This window comes from Manacus vitellinus, unplaced genomic scaffold (genome assembly GCF_001715985.3).
Source record: "Manacus vitellinus isolate BGI_N305 unplaced genomic scaffold, ASM171598v3 scaffold_20_pilon, whole genome shotgun sequence".
Classification (NCBI taxonomy): domain Eukaryota; kingdom Metazoa; phylum Chordata; class Aves; order Passeriformes; family Pipridae; genus Manacus; species Manacus vitellinus.
In genome coordinates this window covers 4,924,365-4,943,931 of record NW_021939471.1, presented here as the reverse complement: position 1 = coordinate 4,943,931, position 19,567 = coordinate 4,924,365, and the positions used below count along the sequence as shown (strand labels likewise).

The 19,567-nt window shown below is 38.5% G+C and overlaps 1 protein-coding gene across 6 annotated transcripts in view; it reads right to left on the bottom strand.

Annotated features, from left to right (window-relative positions):
• MYO1B (myosin IB) overlaps positions 1–19,567 on the bottom strand; it is a 96,757-nt gene that overhangs the window by 53,942 nt on the left and 23,248 nt on the right. For all 6 annotated transcript variants that reach the window (XM_029959519.1, XM_029959522.1, XM_029959524.1 and 3 more), the window contains exons 3-6: positions 9,915–10,009; positions 6,755–6,859; positions 3,796–3,842; positions 984–1,047 (exon numbers count right to left, since the gene is read on the bottom strand). In XM_029959519.1, coding sequence (XP_029815379.1) covers positions 984–1,047; positions 3,796–3,842; positions 6,755–6,859; positions 9,915–10,009 — 311 coding nt within the window. The remainder of the gene's footprint in view (positions 1–983; positions 1,048–3,795; positions 3,843–6,754; positions 6,860–9,914; positions 10,010–19,567) is intronic.

Below are 19,567 nucleotides of genomic sequence, written 5' to 3'. Positions count from 1 at the left end.
CCTGTATTTATGTGTAAAATTCTTCACAGTGTTTTTAAAATGTTTATGTTATATGTGGAGAGGACAGTTCACCTTGGGCAAGTCTCATTATTTCACAACCAGTAAAATGCCGATGGAGTCAAAAGTCACATCTTTAGAAAAAGCAATGAATTTGGCTGAGTGAAAAGAGGGGTCGAGGCTAGGTCAGTGACACCTAGTATAGTCACTCACTGCCCTCTTCCATCCCCTTTTAAAAATAAGAAAACCAAACAAATATAGCTTTATATAGCACAGAGGAGCAATTTCCTTTAAAAGCTGCATTTAAACTCTCAAAAGAAAAGCAAGTGAAAGCATTCTGGGCTGCCATTCAGTTCCCAGCCTCTTTCTTCCCCAACAGAGAGCGGGGTAAATTTTCTGAGTTGTTACAGGTTTCACAGAACAACCTCCAAGGCCACCTTTGCCTCCCTAAACTCAAGAGCTGTTCATCCTCTCTCGTTATAAGCCTTTTCCTACACTTTGAGGTGTATAAATTAGTACGAAAGGCTTTGGTTCCAAATAAACCCACCCATCTCATGGTGATCTCCAGCACACTTTGTAACACCCTTACAAATCACAAAGCAGCGTATCTCAGACATCATCTACCAAAAATACCTGACCCATCAAACCCAGAAGCACAACTGATCCCAGGGATTCAAGCACAAAAGATGCTCAGATACCCATATCCATCTGCCACCAGCTTCAGAGATAATATACAAACCCGTGCACTTCACTCAGTATGTTTGAACAATACAGTAAATTCAATATTCATGCTTACTTCTTTAAGTCTATTTTCACTTACTCTAAGGTACATTATTCAGCACCAAAACAGCAACAAAATTCAAAAGTAGAATGGAGAGAGATGCTATTACAGAAACACAGATGATCTCTTCAATAATTGAACCATATTCCTTTTAAAACAAAACATTTTAAGCTGTTAATATGCTGATACCAGAAGTAATACTCACAGTTGCTTATAACTCCTCCAAGTGGGTCACCCTTGAAATCAAACTCAATATCCATGTATTTTCCCTGTGAAAGCAACATATTTTAAGACTATAAGTTCTGTTTAAGAAAAAATGCTCAAGACATTTTTTAGTTAGTTGGTTGTTTTTAAAGGTTAAAAGAGTTAAAAAATCTGACATCTCCTGTACACTCCATCAGAATTCTGAAGAACAGAAAATTATTCAAATCTTCTAAGGTATTATCACAACCAGAGATTTTTATGAGAACACCTTTAATCAGTTCTGTAAAGCAACCTGAGCAATTTGCTCAGTTTCTAAGGTAACATGAAGAAAATACACAGTATACAAACTTCCACCAGAATGCCAAGAACACCAAACAATACCTGTAGCCATTTAGGCATTACCATGCTTATTAACAGAAGAATGCAGGAAGAAATTATCTTCCACACAGACTTATTTTCTCAATGGGAAATTTTACTGGAGCACAAATCAAGGCAGCTAAAGGATAGCCACTCAAGTTTGGCCTGGAGGACTGGCTGGCAATCATGGGATGTCTGTCCTTAAGCGTGTGCCTGCCTTGTAAAAGTGATGGATTTTTCCCACGGAACTCTTTCCCTCGTAACTCAGGAGACCAGAGGCAACAATTAACAGACTGTCACCGCAAAAGTGATTTCAATTTTAGCTGCACTGGTGCAGTGTGTTTCCTTGACTTCTGTTTGACTTTTCCACATCACAGAAAATTGCTCTGGTCTTTGCATCATTTTAATTTATTTGACAAGTGTTTAATGTAGTAACAGCTACATTTAACAGTGACAAAATGGACTGTTTTCCTCCCATACTGTGTAGAAAAGGTAAAAGCAGAGCAGCTCACACTGGCGAGGAAGCTTAGAAAGATAACTGCTAGTAGGAATTCAACTAAATTCCACCCTTTGGCACATACTTAACAGAGGACACTGTTCAGTAGGAGGGTGGTGAGGTGCTAGAACAGGCTGCCCACAGAAGATGTGGATGCCCCATCCCTGGAAGTGTTCCAAGGCAAGGCTGGATGGGGATTTGAGCAACCTGGTCTAGCAGAAGGTGTCTCTGACCACAGTGGGGAGGCTGGAACTGGATGATCTTTATGGTCACTTTCGGCCCAAACCATTCTACGACAAAAAGTGCATATTGAAAAGCCTTGTGTTTATACTTCCTTATTCGCTGCATTTAGAAAGAGATTACGTTTTGTTTGTTTTTCTATTTTGCTTTTAATTACAGAACATAAAAACAGGCACTTTACATTGACCCAAATATACTTTCTAATTTACTGGGTATTTTGTCAAGATCAGTTTGAATATACTTAAATTCTATTCTCCTTGCTGGCAGCTGAGGCAGGCTAGAGAGGACAGTACTTGTACTGTCTTGTTCGAAGTTAATTCTGAGCCGGTTCAAATTTCAGAGATAAAAACTTATATCTGATAATTAAATTTTCATTTCCCAAGGACTGGGCCAGCTGGGTGTTTCCAGAAGTATTTTTAGCTTTGTGTTTATAAGCAAGGACTTGAAAGGCAAAATAGTAGCTCATTGCACTTTGTCCTAGAAAGACTTCTGTTTGCAAACGGCACCTCTTCTTTTGGCTGCCTCCTCCTCCTTTATGTAGTACATCCTCTCTGATAACTGCATTGTTTCTACCCTTTCTACCAAAAAACAAAATCTCTAGGGGTGCCTCAAATTTTGGCCCTAACCTTGTGATGAAGATCCTTTTCTCTGTTCACAAGCAGAGGCAATAACAGCGGCAGAAGGACCATTCATGGACGTAGAGCATGGAGAGAAGTCCCCCACGTGGGGAAAAAAAAAAAAAAAAAGCTGCCCTCCAGTCTCACAATATCCCACAATTTTATTCAGTTGCTTTTACTCACAATGCACCATTTTTTCCAGTGTATTGATTCGCCCTCTGTTGTCTACTTCACACATCTCACAGTATTACTCTTCTGCACACAAGTGAGCAAATGAGAGAGCTGCATTCAGTCTCCTGATTTCAGCAGGAGAAACTATGATGAGTACTCTCACTTCTGAATCTCCCAAGTCTGGCTTCAACTTTTTTTTTTCTCCAATCCCAATCATCTCACATTCAGTTTCATGCTAAAAAAGCCTGAATTCAACCACTTGATTGAATAAAGAATTTAAGCAAAAAAGTAAAGTTATAAATGTTTATATTAAAACCAAAGTTGTAAACAAATTTGGAAACATTACAGAAAGCAAATGAGAACCTAAAGTAGCAATTTTAACCAAAAAATTATATACATATGAATGGAAAACAAGATCACATGAAAAGATTGACTTGCTAAGCAGACCAGTTGCTAGACACATGGTCGTTGACATTAAAGCCACCAGTGCCAGAAAATTAAAGAATCCAGCTGCATTTTAATTACGTTTTCATCTGGTCCCAGACTGCCACATCCTAATTTTTGTCTTTCTTTTTTAGCCTCTACTTGGATTTTCAATAGATCTCTATGCCCACACCAGAAACCAACAATATTTCTGACAAAGAGGTGAAACATTTTATAAAGAGGGTTGACTGATAATAATACTCTACTAACACACTGGGAAAGGAGAACACATTCAAATGTACAAAATGAAATTCTGCTTGTTGCTAAAGGTGTTTGCCTTCTTCAAACACCACAGTCCTCAGACAACTACAGGAAAGCTCTCTCTCCAAATTATTCATTCCCTCCTTACAGATGCCTTGATGGCTGATACGAGGCAAAACAGAAAAAGCCAACAGCATAACATGCCCCCCTAAAAGAATTTCAAATTCAGCCTTGAAGAAAATACTTACAAATCTAGAGGAGTTGTCATTCCTCACAGTTTTGGCATTTCCAAAAGCTGGAGAACGAGAAAAACAAATATGACAACCAAATATATCAGTAAAAAAATATTTAAATGCTAAAATATCTGTATCTGCTTATATATTTAAAGGAATTACAGACTTCTGAGAAACAATACCCCATTCATTGTATAGGCATCAGTCACTGGAGACAAAGTGTGACAGACATGACACATGAGAAAACACCTATGGAAGTGCAAAGAAGTTTTGTCTCAACACTTCCTTTGTTTAAAAAAGTGAAAGGAAAACATACAAGGGGAAATGGTTCCAAAACAAGAATGCACCCAGATTAAGGGTATATCCTTGGTGTTTGAATCAACAAATTTAAAATTTTATTACCCAAGTAACGTTAAATATAGAAATACTTCTTTCTCTTCAATTTGGAGAAAGAAACAAATCTTAGTTCCCACAACAGAATATGTTAAAAGGTAGAGGTCAGAACTGGGAAAATTACAGAATTACTCTTAAAAATTGTTTGCATGGGACAGTTGAATCAGTGCTTGGAAACTGATTTATTTATGCTATTCCAACACATTTATCCTACCTTAAGCTGAATATTAATCAGTTGAAATAAGTAAGATTTACAATGAGAGTTTGTCTTCGGCTTGGCCTAAACTATCTTTCTGAATAGTTTGGTTTGAATTTCTTTAGGTCAAGTTTTATGATGGGCATTCTACACTCAGATGGGCAGTCATCAGCTTAGAACAGGGGCAGGACAAGAACTCAGATTGGAGGGCAATTCAAGCTCTAAACATCACACATTGTCTGAGCACACTGAGTCAAACAGGAGTGTCCCCTACATCAAGTATAACACTCATATTCCAACAGGAGACTTTATTTATCCCAGTATTTATTTACATAGCATATATATTTTCAAAGATCAAGTAAAGTCAATGTTTTTTGGACAGAAATAAATACATGCCTTTAGGCTTCTATAAACTTGCATGAGTAGACTCATTCTTGACCAAAGAACTAGAGCCAAAATGAAAAGTTGGTTCCTCCTGAAGGCCAGGATAAGTGAAAGAATTGTTTTTAAAATCTTTATGCCCTGCAATAAATCATCTTTTCAACAACCAAATCTCTGAGCTGCATTTTCTTAAACACAGTGCTGAACAGTAGAGTCATTTATAACTGCACAGAGTCAAGCACAAACGTTCCATTATAAAGAAGGAGACGCATTCCTTGGTTTTCCCTTAAGTTCATTGTTTCTAAAAGTTAATTTACAGTAGCAACTGTAGTTTTAAAAAAATAATCCCAAAAGACAAATTATGCATATGTAACATTTATGTCACTTTCTTGCACCGCAGCTCGACTGAAACAGAACTACATAACCAAAGAAAAATAAATCTGACCACAAATGCTTAATTTCTGTCTAAAACATATATAAGCAGCCCAGCTCGCTCAGCTTTTATTCCTTGTGGAATAATCCAGTGTCCTACCTTCCAAAAGACTAAACAGGCAGTTACTAGTACGTCAAGTGGAACAAATAATCCTTTAAAACAATAAAGCAATCTTCTGTAAGCTCAGTCTATTTCTCTAGCATTAAAACAAAGATTCATAAACCAACAAGAAATCAAATACATTTGGCAGTCCCTGGGGAAAAATCTAGCTTTGGCAAGAAAAGCCTTCATACCTCCCATGCTATTTCTGCCTATATCTGAAATGTGCTTCCAGAACGATGATAAAAGCAACACAGCTCTTCTCTGTGAATCCAAAACAATGGAAGGTTGCAATCCCCCCATTCAGCTTTAAGTGGAACGCAGCTGATCATCAGAGAAAGGCTTATCCAGCACTTCTATTATTCTTAAATGTTAACATTTCATCCTTTCTTTGCAAGTCTTTGTTTACAATTTTTGTTTTGTGTACAGTCAAAGACCATGTTATAACCACCCAGTTCCCCACTGCTCTCTGCCCACTTTTTCATTCCCTTTCCTTCTTTTTTTTCACTTTTCCCCCTGTTCTCACTTGCAGAGTGCTTGTCTCCTGTAGACTCCAAATCATCCTATAGCAGTCTGGATAGCCAGGCAATAAATGTAACACTGACACTCAACAGTCTTACAAACACCACATATCATCTGGCCACAACACAAAATTATTGCAGAGCAGTCCTGAGACTTTGCCTCAGCACTGCAATAGCTTTGAGAATTTTGGGAAAGACTGAGCCAGGAATTGACACAATAGACCTAAATAAGTCAACGCTAACCAAGGCACTTCTGAAGGGAATTATTAGACAATGGGACAAATCTGCAAGCTTTGAGGATTATATATGCTATCTCCAGGAAAAATGAAGATCCTGTTTCTGGCAGCCAACACCTTTAAATTAAAATTACTAATTAAAAAAAAAAAAAAGTCTTTCATGGGAGAGCAGGAAAGGCAGTTGTCAGGAAGACAGGCCAACAGAGTCACTAGACCCAGGGAACAATAAGTCTAAGGGAACAACAGGCATGCATATGGATTGGCTTAGTTTTTTCTAAGACCCATTTCTTCACCCTTTTTTTTTTCCCAAAAGAAAAATAATGTCTTACAGAGCTTGTTTGTTTACTAGAGACTACAATAATATGATTTGGAAGGAAATGAATCAGAGGGACTGAAGTCAAGTCTTTTGATACAGCCAAGCATCATCAAGGCAGGGTTAAGAAAGGGTAAGCCCTCAGAGAGCAGCAGGAGAAGTCTGGGAAGTATGACCTAACTTCTTAATCTTTCCCTTTATGAGGGAAACCATTTTCTTCTCAAGAAAACCTACCCGTAACTGAATAAAATCTTGCAGCTGTATTCACAGAAAGCACCTCCTATGGTTTTGGACACCAGATAACAATGAAACAACAACAGGTACAGTTTTCCAAACCAGCTCAGCAGGAACACTGATACGCACGGAGGTAATACACTTGTACATACTCTATGAGATTCTTACCTTCAAGAACTGGATTTGACTGCAGAAGTTGTTCTTTTACTTGATTAACCTCTGCCCCTTTTCCACACACAGCAGCTACATATGACATGACAAGTTTGCTCGCCTCTGTGGGGGGAGAGCCAAATAAAACAGTGATAAGTATTGGCAAAAAGGCCATAAAATTGTTTGCAGACTAAATCTCCATCACATTTTCTCAACGCCAGACAGGAACTGTAAGTACATTTAATTTCACTTTTCTTCTACACTGTTGTACCATCTGGAAACGCAGGAGGAGCATATCCTGCTATGAGACCCATGCCATTACATCAGCAATCCTCTTGATTTAAATACCTAGAGCCTGCCCAAACTAAAGAAGCCACCACTGGCACATTGCCTGTTACTTTTTCATTTAGCCTCAATAAGAGGCATTCTTTAAAGAAAGAACATTATCCTTTGCTGACATGCTGGAAATGTTTTAATCTAGCCTGAAAAAAAACGGGCTCAAGCAGTATCAAGACACAAAATTCAATCGGTTTATATCAGCAGATACACAGCAAGTACAAACATACAACACTTCTACAGGTGTAATTACAACTCTACAGTACTCTACAAACAACTAACTGCAACATCACATAATGTGCTGCATTCTGTTTGAAAGTATAACCAATAGAGAAAGTGAAGCATTCATTCAAACAGTGAAATGAATTTGAAGGTACAAACGTATAACAAAGTCTGGAACAAGTTTTGGACTCTCAAAGCTGGGTTCATATACAGACAGAAACAAATATTAAATAATCCATCCAATCCTTATATTTTTGCTGGTCAGGACAAAGATCAACTGAAAAAGGATTCTATCTACAAAGAGAGTCTGTGATGGTATGATGCAAGATAGTGAAATTTGAGGCAATATCGGCTGATATACAATGTAATTACTAACAGCTGGAAACCCTATCAACTCATGACTGTGGCCATAAAAAAAATCATTACATTATATTTGTAACAGATCTTCAGAGATCTGTTACAAATTTAAGGGTCTCGTTTCAGGAAAGAACTGACAGACGAGAAGTTATACCTTGGATTTTGATTTTTTCCTATTTAATCAAATTTATTTGTTAGTATTATATTACTGCCCCATATTGCAGAGAAAACTGAGAAAACCTGCAAACAGGAAGCAAATGAGGAGCAAGAATTATAGGTGTGTCCAGAAGGCCTCCCATCTCCTTTAACCACACCTCGAACCCAGCTCTCATTTTTAAGAATCTGTTCCCTTCAGAGCTTGGAATTATTAAATTATTTAATTTGAAATATTTCCTAAAACGCTCAACTTCTTCAAGTAGAGCTACCCAGTCACTGAGAGAAGTGTCCACTGAAGCAGCAAATAGGCTATTATAATAGTATACACACAATGACTGCAAGATAGGCTTTGAACACCAGTGAAAGAAAATAAAGTTCCTTTCCTTTAATAGGAACTCTGTTTGGTCCAAGAAAGACATCAGGAAGGGAATCATCACCTTAATATCTCAAAATGTTTAAACAGACCACTTGTTCTTGCGATGTATCATCTTTTCTTGCCCAATGTTACTATCGACTAACAATATAAACAAGCAGTGAAACAAAAAACAAAATCAGAAGTAAATAAAAAGATCCAACTGATGATGGTTGAGTTTCAGTTCTTTCAATGCAAAAATGCCAGATGCTCTGGCTACCAAAAATTTAAAACAGTTACATAGTATCTGTACTAAGAAGTTTGTTTCCTCAGCTCCAGGAACTTTCTCTGTACCCTCTTCGCCCTCCTTTCCTTTTTTTTAAATGAAAACTTGACCTCTCAGCTAATGGTCTCATTTCAGCAACATTAGTTACATCAAACTTTAGAGAATACCACAGACTCCAACTTGATTACTGACCTGAATTTCAGACTTTATATTATTATCTACTTACCTTTATAAAGAAGGAACAATTCATATTATGTCCCATACGGCTACGAAAATTACAGAACAGTCAAAATCTCTATACAAATCAAAATCTACCATTAACAAATGAATAAATGAATAAAATGTATCTCAGTTTATGAGGTGCTTGATAATTCACAGTTCCTGAGGAAATCAAGACATTGAAAAATACCAATATAGAACTCCTTTCTAAAGTCTGAACTTTTAGACAGAATATCAGAATCATTTTAATAAGAACTTGATTATTTTAATACACATTTTTACTGAACACACATGTTTTACAAAACACTAAACTGTAAATAAGGATTATATTACAAGGCTTCAGGATCTCTCAATTGGATGCCACTGATCAAAGAAAACAGAAGATGAAGCCTACACTTTATATTTTCACAAAAGGCTTGGAAAGCGACTTCTTGTTACCCACTTTAAATCTTGCTCAGAATAACACACAAAGCTCCACATATTCTCAGAGTCAAAGGAAAAATCTCTCAAATTACTTGGAAACAGATGTATGCCTTCCTACCCGCTGCCTCTTTTGCAAGTCACCTCTGTTTTAAATTGCTACTTCAGAAAATAACCGGCTTCTTTCTTTTTTAGGGTCTACCTAAAATGTACTGCAGTTATGCAATCCTCATTTGATTTCTAACATTCCAGTTTAAAAACCAACAGTCATTTTCAAGGAAATTTCAGCTTTGCCTGAGAAACAGAGTGTTCTGGAACACAGGCCTATCTTAGAACTGCAGCTGAGCACAGTGTGCAAAAGGCTGATAAAATTTCCAAAGTAATCAGCTACTATGATTTCTTTTCCTTAGACAAAGAACATAATCCAGTTTGAATGGATCTATTTATTGAGAGACAAGTAGAAGCATCAAGTCTAGAAAACCAAGAGCATTCCGTTTTCTATGTCTTCCTGTTTCCCACCAGCAGAGCCTAAGTGTTTTGTGGCCCTTACAATACTCTGTCAAAAAACAGCACTACTTTGGTATGACTCTGCATACTGATGAGGACACTGTATTAACATGGGGTAGGACTTCATCCTGGTGACAATGTGAAAAAACACTAGTTTATGTGAGTTCACACCTACAGCAACCAGCATGACAGCACTCATTTTCTGCAATGGCCAGACACAAAAAGATACTGATATCTCTCAACTCTTACAGACTCTAGCATCACTTTGAAAGACTCTGAATAACTCTGAATGGTTTTTCAATAAGATCCAGACTGCTCCTTACCTGTTTTTCCAGCTCCACTCTCTCCTGTGATAAGGATACACTGGTCTTTGTCCTGGTCCCTTAAAGATCTGTAAGCCTCATCAGACAGAGCAAAGCTGCAAGGAAAGAAAAAGTCAATTGAGAACTGGAAGAAAAAAAAAAACAAAAACAAAACACAAATATCAACAATAATTACAATCTGTCCTTCGCATATCCAGGTAGGGGGGAAAAAAACCCAACAAAACAAACTCCTTCAAGTGCTAATGTTCCATAAGTGGTGAGGCATTCACTTTTCAGAACATAAAGCCCCACAGAAGCAAAATGGATACTTTTTCTCAGAGGCTTACTCAGACTTTCTCCAGGAGCATGCAAGCATAATCTCTAAGTTTTTCTTAAGGTAGTCAAAACAAAATAACAGAACTTTAGGGAAATGTAGCAAGCTTTCTTCATTAAACAAAATGTCATATTCTTCATTGAAAAAATGTCAATGCATCAGCAGGACGTGTTCTGTCTGAAGACATCTAAGGAAAAGGAAACAGGAGAATCCTGAGCACTAACAATACAGTAAGCTGCAATTTCAACTCAGTATGAAGAAATCTCACAACCTTATAAAGCATTTTAAGCCTTTGGATATAGCTGGATTTTTGAAGAATACGCAGAATTATTTCCCAATAACTGTGTTCTTAACTCAGTAAATGTGATGTCATGTAGTGAACCTAAAGTATATAATAAGAACAAACATCTTTCCTGTACCAAAGGTGTCTTTTCCTGGAGCTCAGAACATCATGACCCTGAAATTCCTGGGCTGCAATTTGAATCCAGATGTACTCTGCTGCCATGCAGCAACATATATTTTGCAGACATGCACATGCCTTCTTATATTTAGTTTTATTTAGCAGTAATTTTGAGACAGAGAAAGAGTAAAGATTTTCTTTCCAATGCATTTTTCAATTCATGGAATAAAGGACTCCAGAAACTAAGCACTAGAACACCTTGGAAAGAAGGACATAAAAGCAAAATCCAAATAGAAAGGCACATGGGCATTACACAATTGAAGAAAAAAATCTCATAGTCAAGCATGGTGTATTTTTACATGAAATAAACATATTTTCAACAGATCAAGGGTTTTGTTACATTACCACCATCTAATAAAATATTTACTCTTTGTATGTACTTAAAAGTGTTGTTTATTATTTACAGCAAACAAGCCATGTATGAAAAACAGAAATGAACTCTTAGGTCAACATAAAATGCATAATCGTTGCAGGTTCAACACACTTTTTAGAAACCTGATTCTTTATTCTACAACAGTTCAGGAGCTTTGCATTCAGCTGATAACTGCAAACAGATCAAGTATTTGTTTTGAACAACTAGTCATGCAGTGTTTTCACAGGCAACCACAGCCCCTTTACAGAAAAGCAAGCTCTTTGTCATGACACCAGTTAAGGGAAGCACGAACAACACAATGCAAGCAGTGAGAGCCTTTTCTAGAGGCTCCTACTGCTGCAGTTTGAAAGCTTTAAATATTAAACCTACATATACTAATATTTATTGCTACCACTGTCCCTTAGCTCCAGGCTTCTCTCCCCAAAAAGTTTATGAAGAGCATGTCATGCTGTCCCCAGTTTATCATCACATGCATGTGCAACACCATTTCTATTTCCTCATCCCTCACCAGTACTAGACTCATATTTGCCTAGCTGGGGTTTTGGTTTTGCTTGCATGTTTGTTTTTATGGTCTCATCATGTTACCAGCTCAACCACCCTGCAAGAGACCAGTGTACCAAGTGAGGGGTATTCTGAAAAGTTTGGAAAATGGGTAAATAAAATACCTTACAGCTCCTTTGCCACTAAACAGTAAGATTTTCCCCTCCCTCCCTAGTACCTGCCAAGGATGCTTATGTCTTTGATTCCCCCCTCTTTATGTCCCACTCCTTTCTTCTCTCCTGCAGCACATCTGCCTGCCTAGTTACACGAGGTGGGTCTTCGTCTCTCTCACTGCTTTTCTCACCAACTTACTTTTGTCCAAGGCACTAAATCACAATTCTTCTCTCTGCACAGATGGTTGGGCCATTCACTTAACACCCACGATCAAAGGTCATTAACTCCTTTCGGTGCATATACCATTGAACCCAGGAGAAAGACTGATTTCCCAAACCTTAATACTGCTATGGTGACTGAAGCATTTAAACTCAGTAGTTCAACTGGAGGTGAAAATCTGTTTACGAGAAAGTAGCAGGCTGTAATGTTTTTAGCATTACAACAAAGTTGGATTGTGAAGTGGCCAACATGCTGGAGAACTAGCTAAAAAAATAATATTCTGCTGCTGCTGCGAGACCATGACACAATTTCTGGCATCCATTTTACTGCCCGGAATCCAAACTACAGTAGCAATAACGCTTTACCAGACTCTCTTACAGGATATGTTTAGGAAATTAATAATATTTGTTGAACACTGCTGCAGATACACTTGTAAATTGAAGAGTACAAGGCGCAGCACTCAGAAAAGCTTATTCCAGCACACATTACCTTTTTGCAAGGAAAAAATAAAAAGCAACAGGATGAAGATGAAAGGAATAAACTGTGCTGAGCATTCATGGGCCATGTGAGACAACTTTAACACTAATGCCGTGATTTCCACAGGTCTGACCAAGAAAACTGACTTTCAGCAAGAAGATAAGACTCTGAGATGCATTTCTTAGAGACTAGATGGCTCATTCTGTGCCTGCTGTCCCTCAAACAATCTCAGCCATCAACTAGACTTTCACTATTGAAACAACTTTCTTGGCAGTAGTTTCACACCAGAAAATGAAGTCGGCATCAAGCACAGAGAAAGTATTCTCTTTGTTGATATATTGAGTTATGAGTTAATCAGCTTAGTACCCATTCATCTTTTCTAATACACTGAATTTAAGTTTCTCAACAGCTCCTGTCAAAATATATTTTACTGCTTGATGTATTTATTAACTCTGCCTGCACTGCATAGTTAAAAACTCCAAATGATACTTTTTCTCCTTCTTCCACAGAGAAACCGAGAGTCTAATACTGCAATGAGGCCTCTGAAGTTGGAGAAGAGAGGAGGATTTCATCCAGTTCTGGTTTAATCCAGTCAGAGGTGCTTGGCATACAATTTACACAATCCACCAAAGCCTAATACTCCACCAGTATATCAAATATTACCTACTATAGACAAAAGAAAAAGTAGGTATCAAAAGTTACCTAGTAGAAGTGTTCTAAAATCTAGCAGTGATGTTTCAACCAGTGTTCCAACAATTCAATTGGAGGAGGAATAACCAAGAGTCTATTTAAACAACTAAGATTTCCTTGTCTTTCTGGCACTGAAGAAACAGCATAAGCACATTTATGTCAGAGTCTGAACAAAGATCTTTATCTAAAAGAAAAAGATCTATTCAAGTATCCTGTTGACTTTCATGGCACACCGTTATGCCTTACAGTCCTTCCTATCTATTATTGCCTTCCATATTTACAATAAAAAAAACTAAACAAAAACAAACTTTGAGTCTTTTAGTTCAAACTCCACGTGATAAAAAAAAAAATGCAATTTTACGCTGTTCCCTATTTGTTAAAAAAAAATTTCATTCAACGTTATTTTAGTTTAACACATTTCAGTGATCTATAGACCACAAGGAATCCCACTCTTCTTTTTAGCAACATTAAGAGACATGGCTTTGTAAAGTCAACATTTGCAACTATAGTTTTAAACCACATACCACTCTTCGAGCCACCTCACAATTACAGAGCCTAAGTAAAATTTTAGAATAGTTTGTAGTTTAAAAAGCAGTTATAAACCATGTGTTTCGAATTAGCTGGTGAGTGTGTCAGCAGCGACAGTTACCATACCTTATAATAAGCTCTCCTTTGATTTTTAGGTTTTCATAAAAGAAGATGACATTCTCCTACCACAACAAACACAGAAATATTTACTGGAGTTCTCTTTTAGCTAAGACTTAAGTATAGAAGCAATTTGAAATCGAAACGCCACCCACACCTAGCTCAGTAAGAAGGCTCTGCTTTTTTATAGCAAGGCTTTTTCAGCCACGAGCTCCAGATGGCCAGATCTGTCACAAAGTCCTAACCCAAAAATTCTAACAAAGGGAAACAGCATAGGCCTCCAAGGGGAATTTCCACAGGGCTCTGGCAATTTTCAGCATCTCTATGCTAAAACATAAACTCGGGGTCAGGAAGAGACAGGAGCAAGGTTCCCATGCACTCACGCTGAAACAAGCACCAAGTGCTAGGGCTGCATTTGAACCCTCCAGATAACACTCACAATTACACCAGGGGTATGAAACCCTTGCTCGTATTGTCAGAAATTCAGCTCACAGGAGTAGCTTTTCTACCATCTTTTTCCTTTAAGCAAAAAATCACAAGAATCAGTATTTGCCAGCCTTTGGTTCTTCTTTCTGCTATCACTTTCATTCTTTCTCTCATTTTCCTTAGCATTCTCAATTAACAGTAATTAGTTAGCACTACTTTAAATTCCCTCCAATTGCTCTTCTCATGCACTAATGGAGTCAATTCACTTCATCCCATCTTCACCAGCTGTTGCTTTGATTCAGAGATTCTAGGTCCCCATTTTAGAACATCTATTGCTTAATCTTGGCTGGCAACTGACACCCCATTTGCTACTTTCAAAGGAAATTAGAAAAATCTCTCTTCTTGACCATTCCAATTCCACGTGGAGCAGAGCTCTGGTACCAGGGTTCATTTCTGCTCAGCTGTGTCTAAACACACTGGCAGGATACTAAAAGTCAGTGCTTATCAAAGACTGTATACCATGCTAGACTAAAAAGAACAGCAGTAAAATGTAAATTGTAGATACACCTTTAACATAAATTTTACATAAAATATAATTTAATTATTTCAAGTTTAATTAAGAGCATAATTTGATTTCCTTCCTTCTCTTTCTGAATGCACAGAAGTGTTCAGTAATAGGGTAACAGCAAAGTAATTATTTCCTTCTCTCATACTATGCAGTGGGAAAACATCAGAATCAGAGTTTGTTTGAGTATAAAAACAAACCTGAGTTGGAAAGCGTAGAAGGAAATTTTATAAGGTACTTAGAGGCTTTACATTGTAAATCATCACTATATATGTTCCCCTGCGCATTGAAACTCAGTGGAAAATTCACCATTCAGGGAAAACAACTGTAAGATATTATTTATAGTATTAGCTCATAGTGCAGAATCATTTAATCTAATTGCCCTAAGGATAAAAAGTGTACTCCCATTTTCCATAATTACAAACTCTCTCATGTTCAGCACTTTGACACACTTGAAAAGAAAAGGTTGATTAGCTTGCCACTGGAGTGAATAAAGTAACAGCTGAATTGATGGAGCATCAGCTAGGATAGACCTTCACAGGCAAGCAGCTGCTCTTTCAATAATGCCAATCAGGAAAAAAAAACCAAGAAAACCCAAAAAAACACCACCAAATTTAAACACGAGGATAAAGAGGTGTGCTAAGACAGATGGAAAACCTTTTCTCCTATTCATATTCTCCATTTTTATTTTCCTGGTGAGCACAGAAACCTGTTTGATCAACAATACTACATGGCTAATACAGCAGAAGGGTACCTCCTGCGTAGACCTTCCTGCTTTGTTATTCACATTAGCAACTGTGACGTTATTAGATGCAGAATAAAGCCCAAAGCCGTGTAAATCAGCCTATTTGATTTGTAAGAAGCAGCAGTAATTTACAGAAGGGAAGGGACAGCGAAAAAGGGAGGGGGAAAAGGACAAAGCCACTCTTGATTTTCAAGAGTAAAACACTTCAGTACACAGGCTAATATTAAGCCAGAGAGATTTATTTTCTGTTCTGGTAGACTGGGAATATAATATACCCTCCGATGCCCACACATACACCGCAGGTTTAGAAGACTTGTTTCAGGCCAATAGTCTGAGGTCTGGACAAAAAGAAAAAAAATGTTTTTGCTGAAAATCTCATCTTTCTCAGACTGAGGCAAATTTTAGACATGTTCAATGGACTTCAACTCAAAAACCTCCCCACAGAGAGGTTCAGCCAATGCTTCTTCCCCAACTACTGTGCCTGCACAACCTTGCAGCTCATCACAGCCTGATCCTTTTCCCTCTCACAGGATGTCACCTATTTCCATTTCAAGGCAGACTTTATCAGTTTTGATCACTTCCTTTTACTGTAAGTAAAAAAAATTACTATTTTTTTAAACCAACAATGATCTTTCCCCAGCACTGTACACAAGAGCCAAAAATGCAGCCATTGATTTTCTGCTTATTTCAACAACATCTGAGGAATCTTGTTAGAGCTGCACATTAGTATGATGGAAAACAAGATGCCTGCCTTTTACCAGGAGCCTATGACACAGCTGTTGCCTTATTTTCCTTCAACTGGTGCAAAACAGGATCTCTGTAGCTGAGGATGATCACACCACCTTCCAATCCAGACTACAATCCATCTAAGTTTTAGCAAACCTGGTAAGAGTGTCCACATCCCATTCAACAGCTCAGTGCTGTCAGTTGGTAGGGAAATACACCCAGTAGACCATCAGGAGACTGACTTGGGCACAGGCCCAAGGTTGGGTCCTCCAAAGTAATGTAAGATAGTGGCAGAGGGGAGCAGTAGGCAGAGCCTTGGTGATGCAGCCAGCAAGTCCATCCCCTGTCCTGGCAACACATTAACCATGGAACACCAGGCTGATTTTGGTACTCCAGGGCATACCAAACCAAACTAACATGGACCAATACCAGCTGTACACACCACAAACACCTGTAGTTGCACACAAACAACAGGTGTAACTTTAGTTTGCCTAAAGAAGGGAAGTAACTCATGACTTAATTTGCCTCAAGAAGGGAATTAAAACAGCAAACTCCTATTGGGAGCAGGTTCTTGTCAGCTAAAGTGAAGATACACATAAATCAAGGCTGGGAAGCAAATACCACCTTGCTTTTCAGAAAAGCAGCTTGGCTTGGACGCCCCCTTGATTAGTCCCATTTTCCTTGAAATTACATCAGCCAGCTGGATGGCACATAACTATCACCTCCCCACCCATACTAGCATCAACTGGTAAATCCCAATTCCACAGCATTTACCAGTGAGTTTGTAACCAAAACAATTTCACTCCAAATACTGGGCTGCATTATGCAAGGCAGCCAACCAGCTCCTGTATGGTCACACGGGAGGACACAGACAGGCCTCCCACAGACCTATACCAAAGCAGTCTGCTGTAACATACACTGCAAGGATTTCAAATTTCTTGGGCATTTCTGTTTACAAAACCAATCATTTTACTGTCCCCTTGAAGGGAAGTACAGGAAGTGTTTTCCACTGTTTTATCAAAAACTGTATTTAATTAGCTGTTTATTTGCTAAGATAAATCAGCAATTGCATGCTTGATTTAATGACTGTCTAAACCGGCCAACTCCTTACGCTGAGTGTTTTTACTGCCAAACTATATGCTGAAGCCATATTCATAGCCATATTCTGCACCAGAAGTTCCAGGTTTTTCCCTGCACTGCCAACCCAACTGCATTACATGAGCCTGTGGCCACTGGCAGGGAAAGCAGTTTCATGGCACACCAGAAGTGCTGGTGTGCAAGCTATCTGTGTTTCAACATGGACCTTCTGAAGCTTTGCTGTCCCTGAGGCTGGGCTTGTAAAAATTAGGATTTATTCCACTTCCCCAGTTCAAATGGAGTAGCAAGGTCAGACAGCTGAACAGTAAGGGAAGAGAGGTGCAACCTGATTTGCCATGCTTGGCTTCTGTCAGAGTTTAACCAGAGGGCACAAAATTATTTAAAATCCCAGTTTACTATTTCAACTATGCAGTAGTATATTTGAATTGAGCTCTTGCATATATATGAAAATGAAGGGCTGGTGGGACAGCGAGGACATGGGGGAGGAGGAGAAAACAGTCGTTCCCTTTCTGCACTGAAATATCCAGACTCTCAATATTTTTACAGAAAATTGAATTAGTTTCTGTACCTAATACAGGGTGTGTCTGAAACACAGGGAAGTTCACTGGTCAAACACACGTGTTTAGTTCATGTCAGCTTTGACCAAATTTTACATAAAAGAAATATTTTTCCACAGAACAAGAAATGCTTTGAGTATGCTGCTGCACCATGAGAACAGCATGCTATAAGAGGACTCCCCTAATAACACTATAATTCATCTTCCACCTCAATGGAACACTGCAAAACAATTATTCCTCATTTTTAAAACACGGACTGTGGTTAAACATGGGTCCTTACAATCATCCATAGTTATTTCAGAAAAAACAGGCCCAGGGTACAGGTTAAGTGAGATACTCAGAAGACAAGACTCTATAACCCCATTAGAGGAACAATGATCAATATAACTTGGTTCTTCCTGTACAGATGGGAATATACTATTAGTCACTTTTCTCCTTTCCTTTTTTAATTTATTATTTAAATAGGATGTTTTTGGGGGACTGTCCCAGTGAGTGGCAGAGCACTGATTTGCTCCATTAAAAATGCCAGTGACTTCCTGGTCTCACATGTCCTCCCGCAACAGGGCTGTACTGGTTGCAGGGGTTTCCTGGGGCAGAGAAGGGGAGAGTGCTGCTCTTATGATTTCACATGGAAAAATGTTTAGCACATAGTGTTTTATGTCTCTGCCTCAGAAAACACACTCCTGCTCAGCAAATGGAAAATCTTGCTTTTTTTTTGCAGCCTTAAGAAGCATCACCCTGAAGTCAAAAGGTAGGAATAAGTAATTTCCTCCCAGTGCAGTAACAGCAGAGATATGGCAAGTCAAGTTTTGACTTCCACAATATGTGTTTATTGTTACCACATGCTCATGCAGGGACTTCTCTCACTGCAAATAATTTTATTGCAGATGTATCAGTGCCTTCCAAATAAGCTTGTTCTACTTTGCTAACTGGAGAGTGAAAAATAAATTTATTCCTTTATTCTAAAGTAAAGAAACATGTTCCAGCACTCAGGGGGAGAAAAACAGTGAAGGAGGGTGTGCAGTTTCACATACTCACTTCATAGAAAGGGACATGCTTTAAAAGGTCTCACCTCACAGGACAACAGCGTAACCTTGCACAACTAAACTCCAGAATGCAGCACAAACCCAAGAGCTACGACATCTCACATAAAAAGATACATCTTGGAGTGATAAGACAGGTAAAGAGATGTCAGCCATACACTGCAGTGGAAGGCAACAGATTGCCAGAGGAAAAAATCCCAAGCACTCCACCAAATTCATATCACAGTACCATAGAAATAGAATGATAGGATGGCTTGCGTTGGAAGGGACCTTAAAGATCATTTAGGTTCAACCCCTCCACCATGCACAGGGACAGCTTCTTCTAGAGCAGGTTGCTCCACACCCCATCCAACCTGGCCTTGAACACTTCCAGGGATGGGGCATCCACAGCTTCTCTGGGCAACCTGTTACAGTGCCTCACCACCCTCACAGAAGAGAATTTTTTCCTAATATCTAATCTAAACCTACTCTCTTTCAGTTTGAAGCCATTCCCCCATTCCCCCCTCATCCTGTCACTACATGCTCTTGTCAACAGTCGCTCTCCATGTTTCTTATGGGTTCCCTTCAGGTACTGGAAGGCTGCAATTCGGTCACCCCAAAGCCTTTTCTTCTCCAGATCAAACAATCCCAGTTCTCTTAGCCTTTACTCACAGGAGAGATGC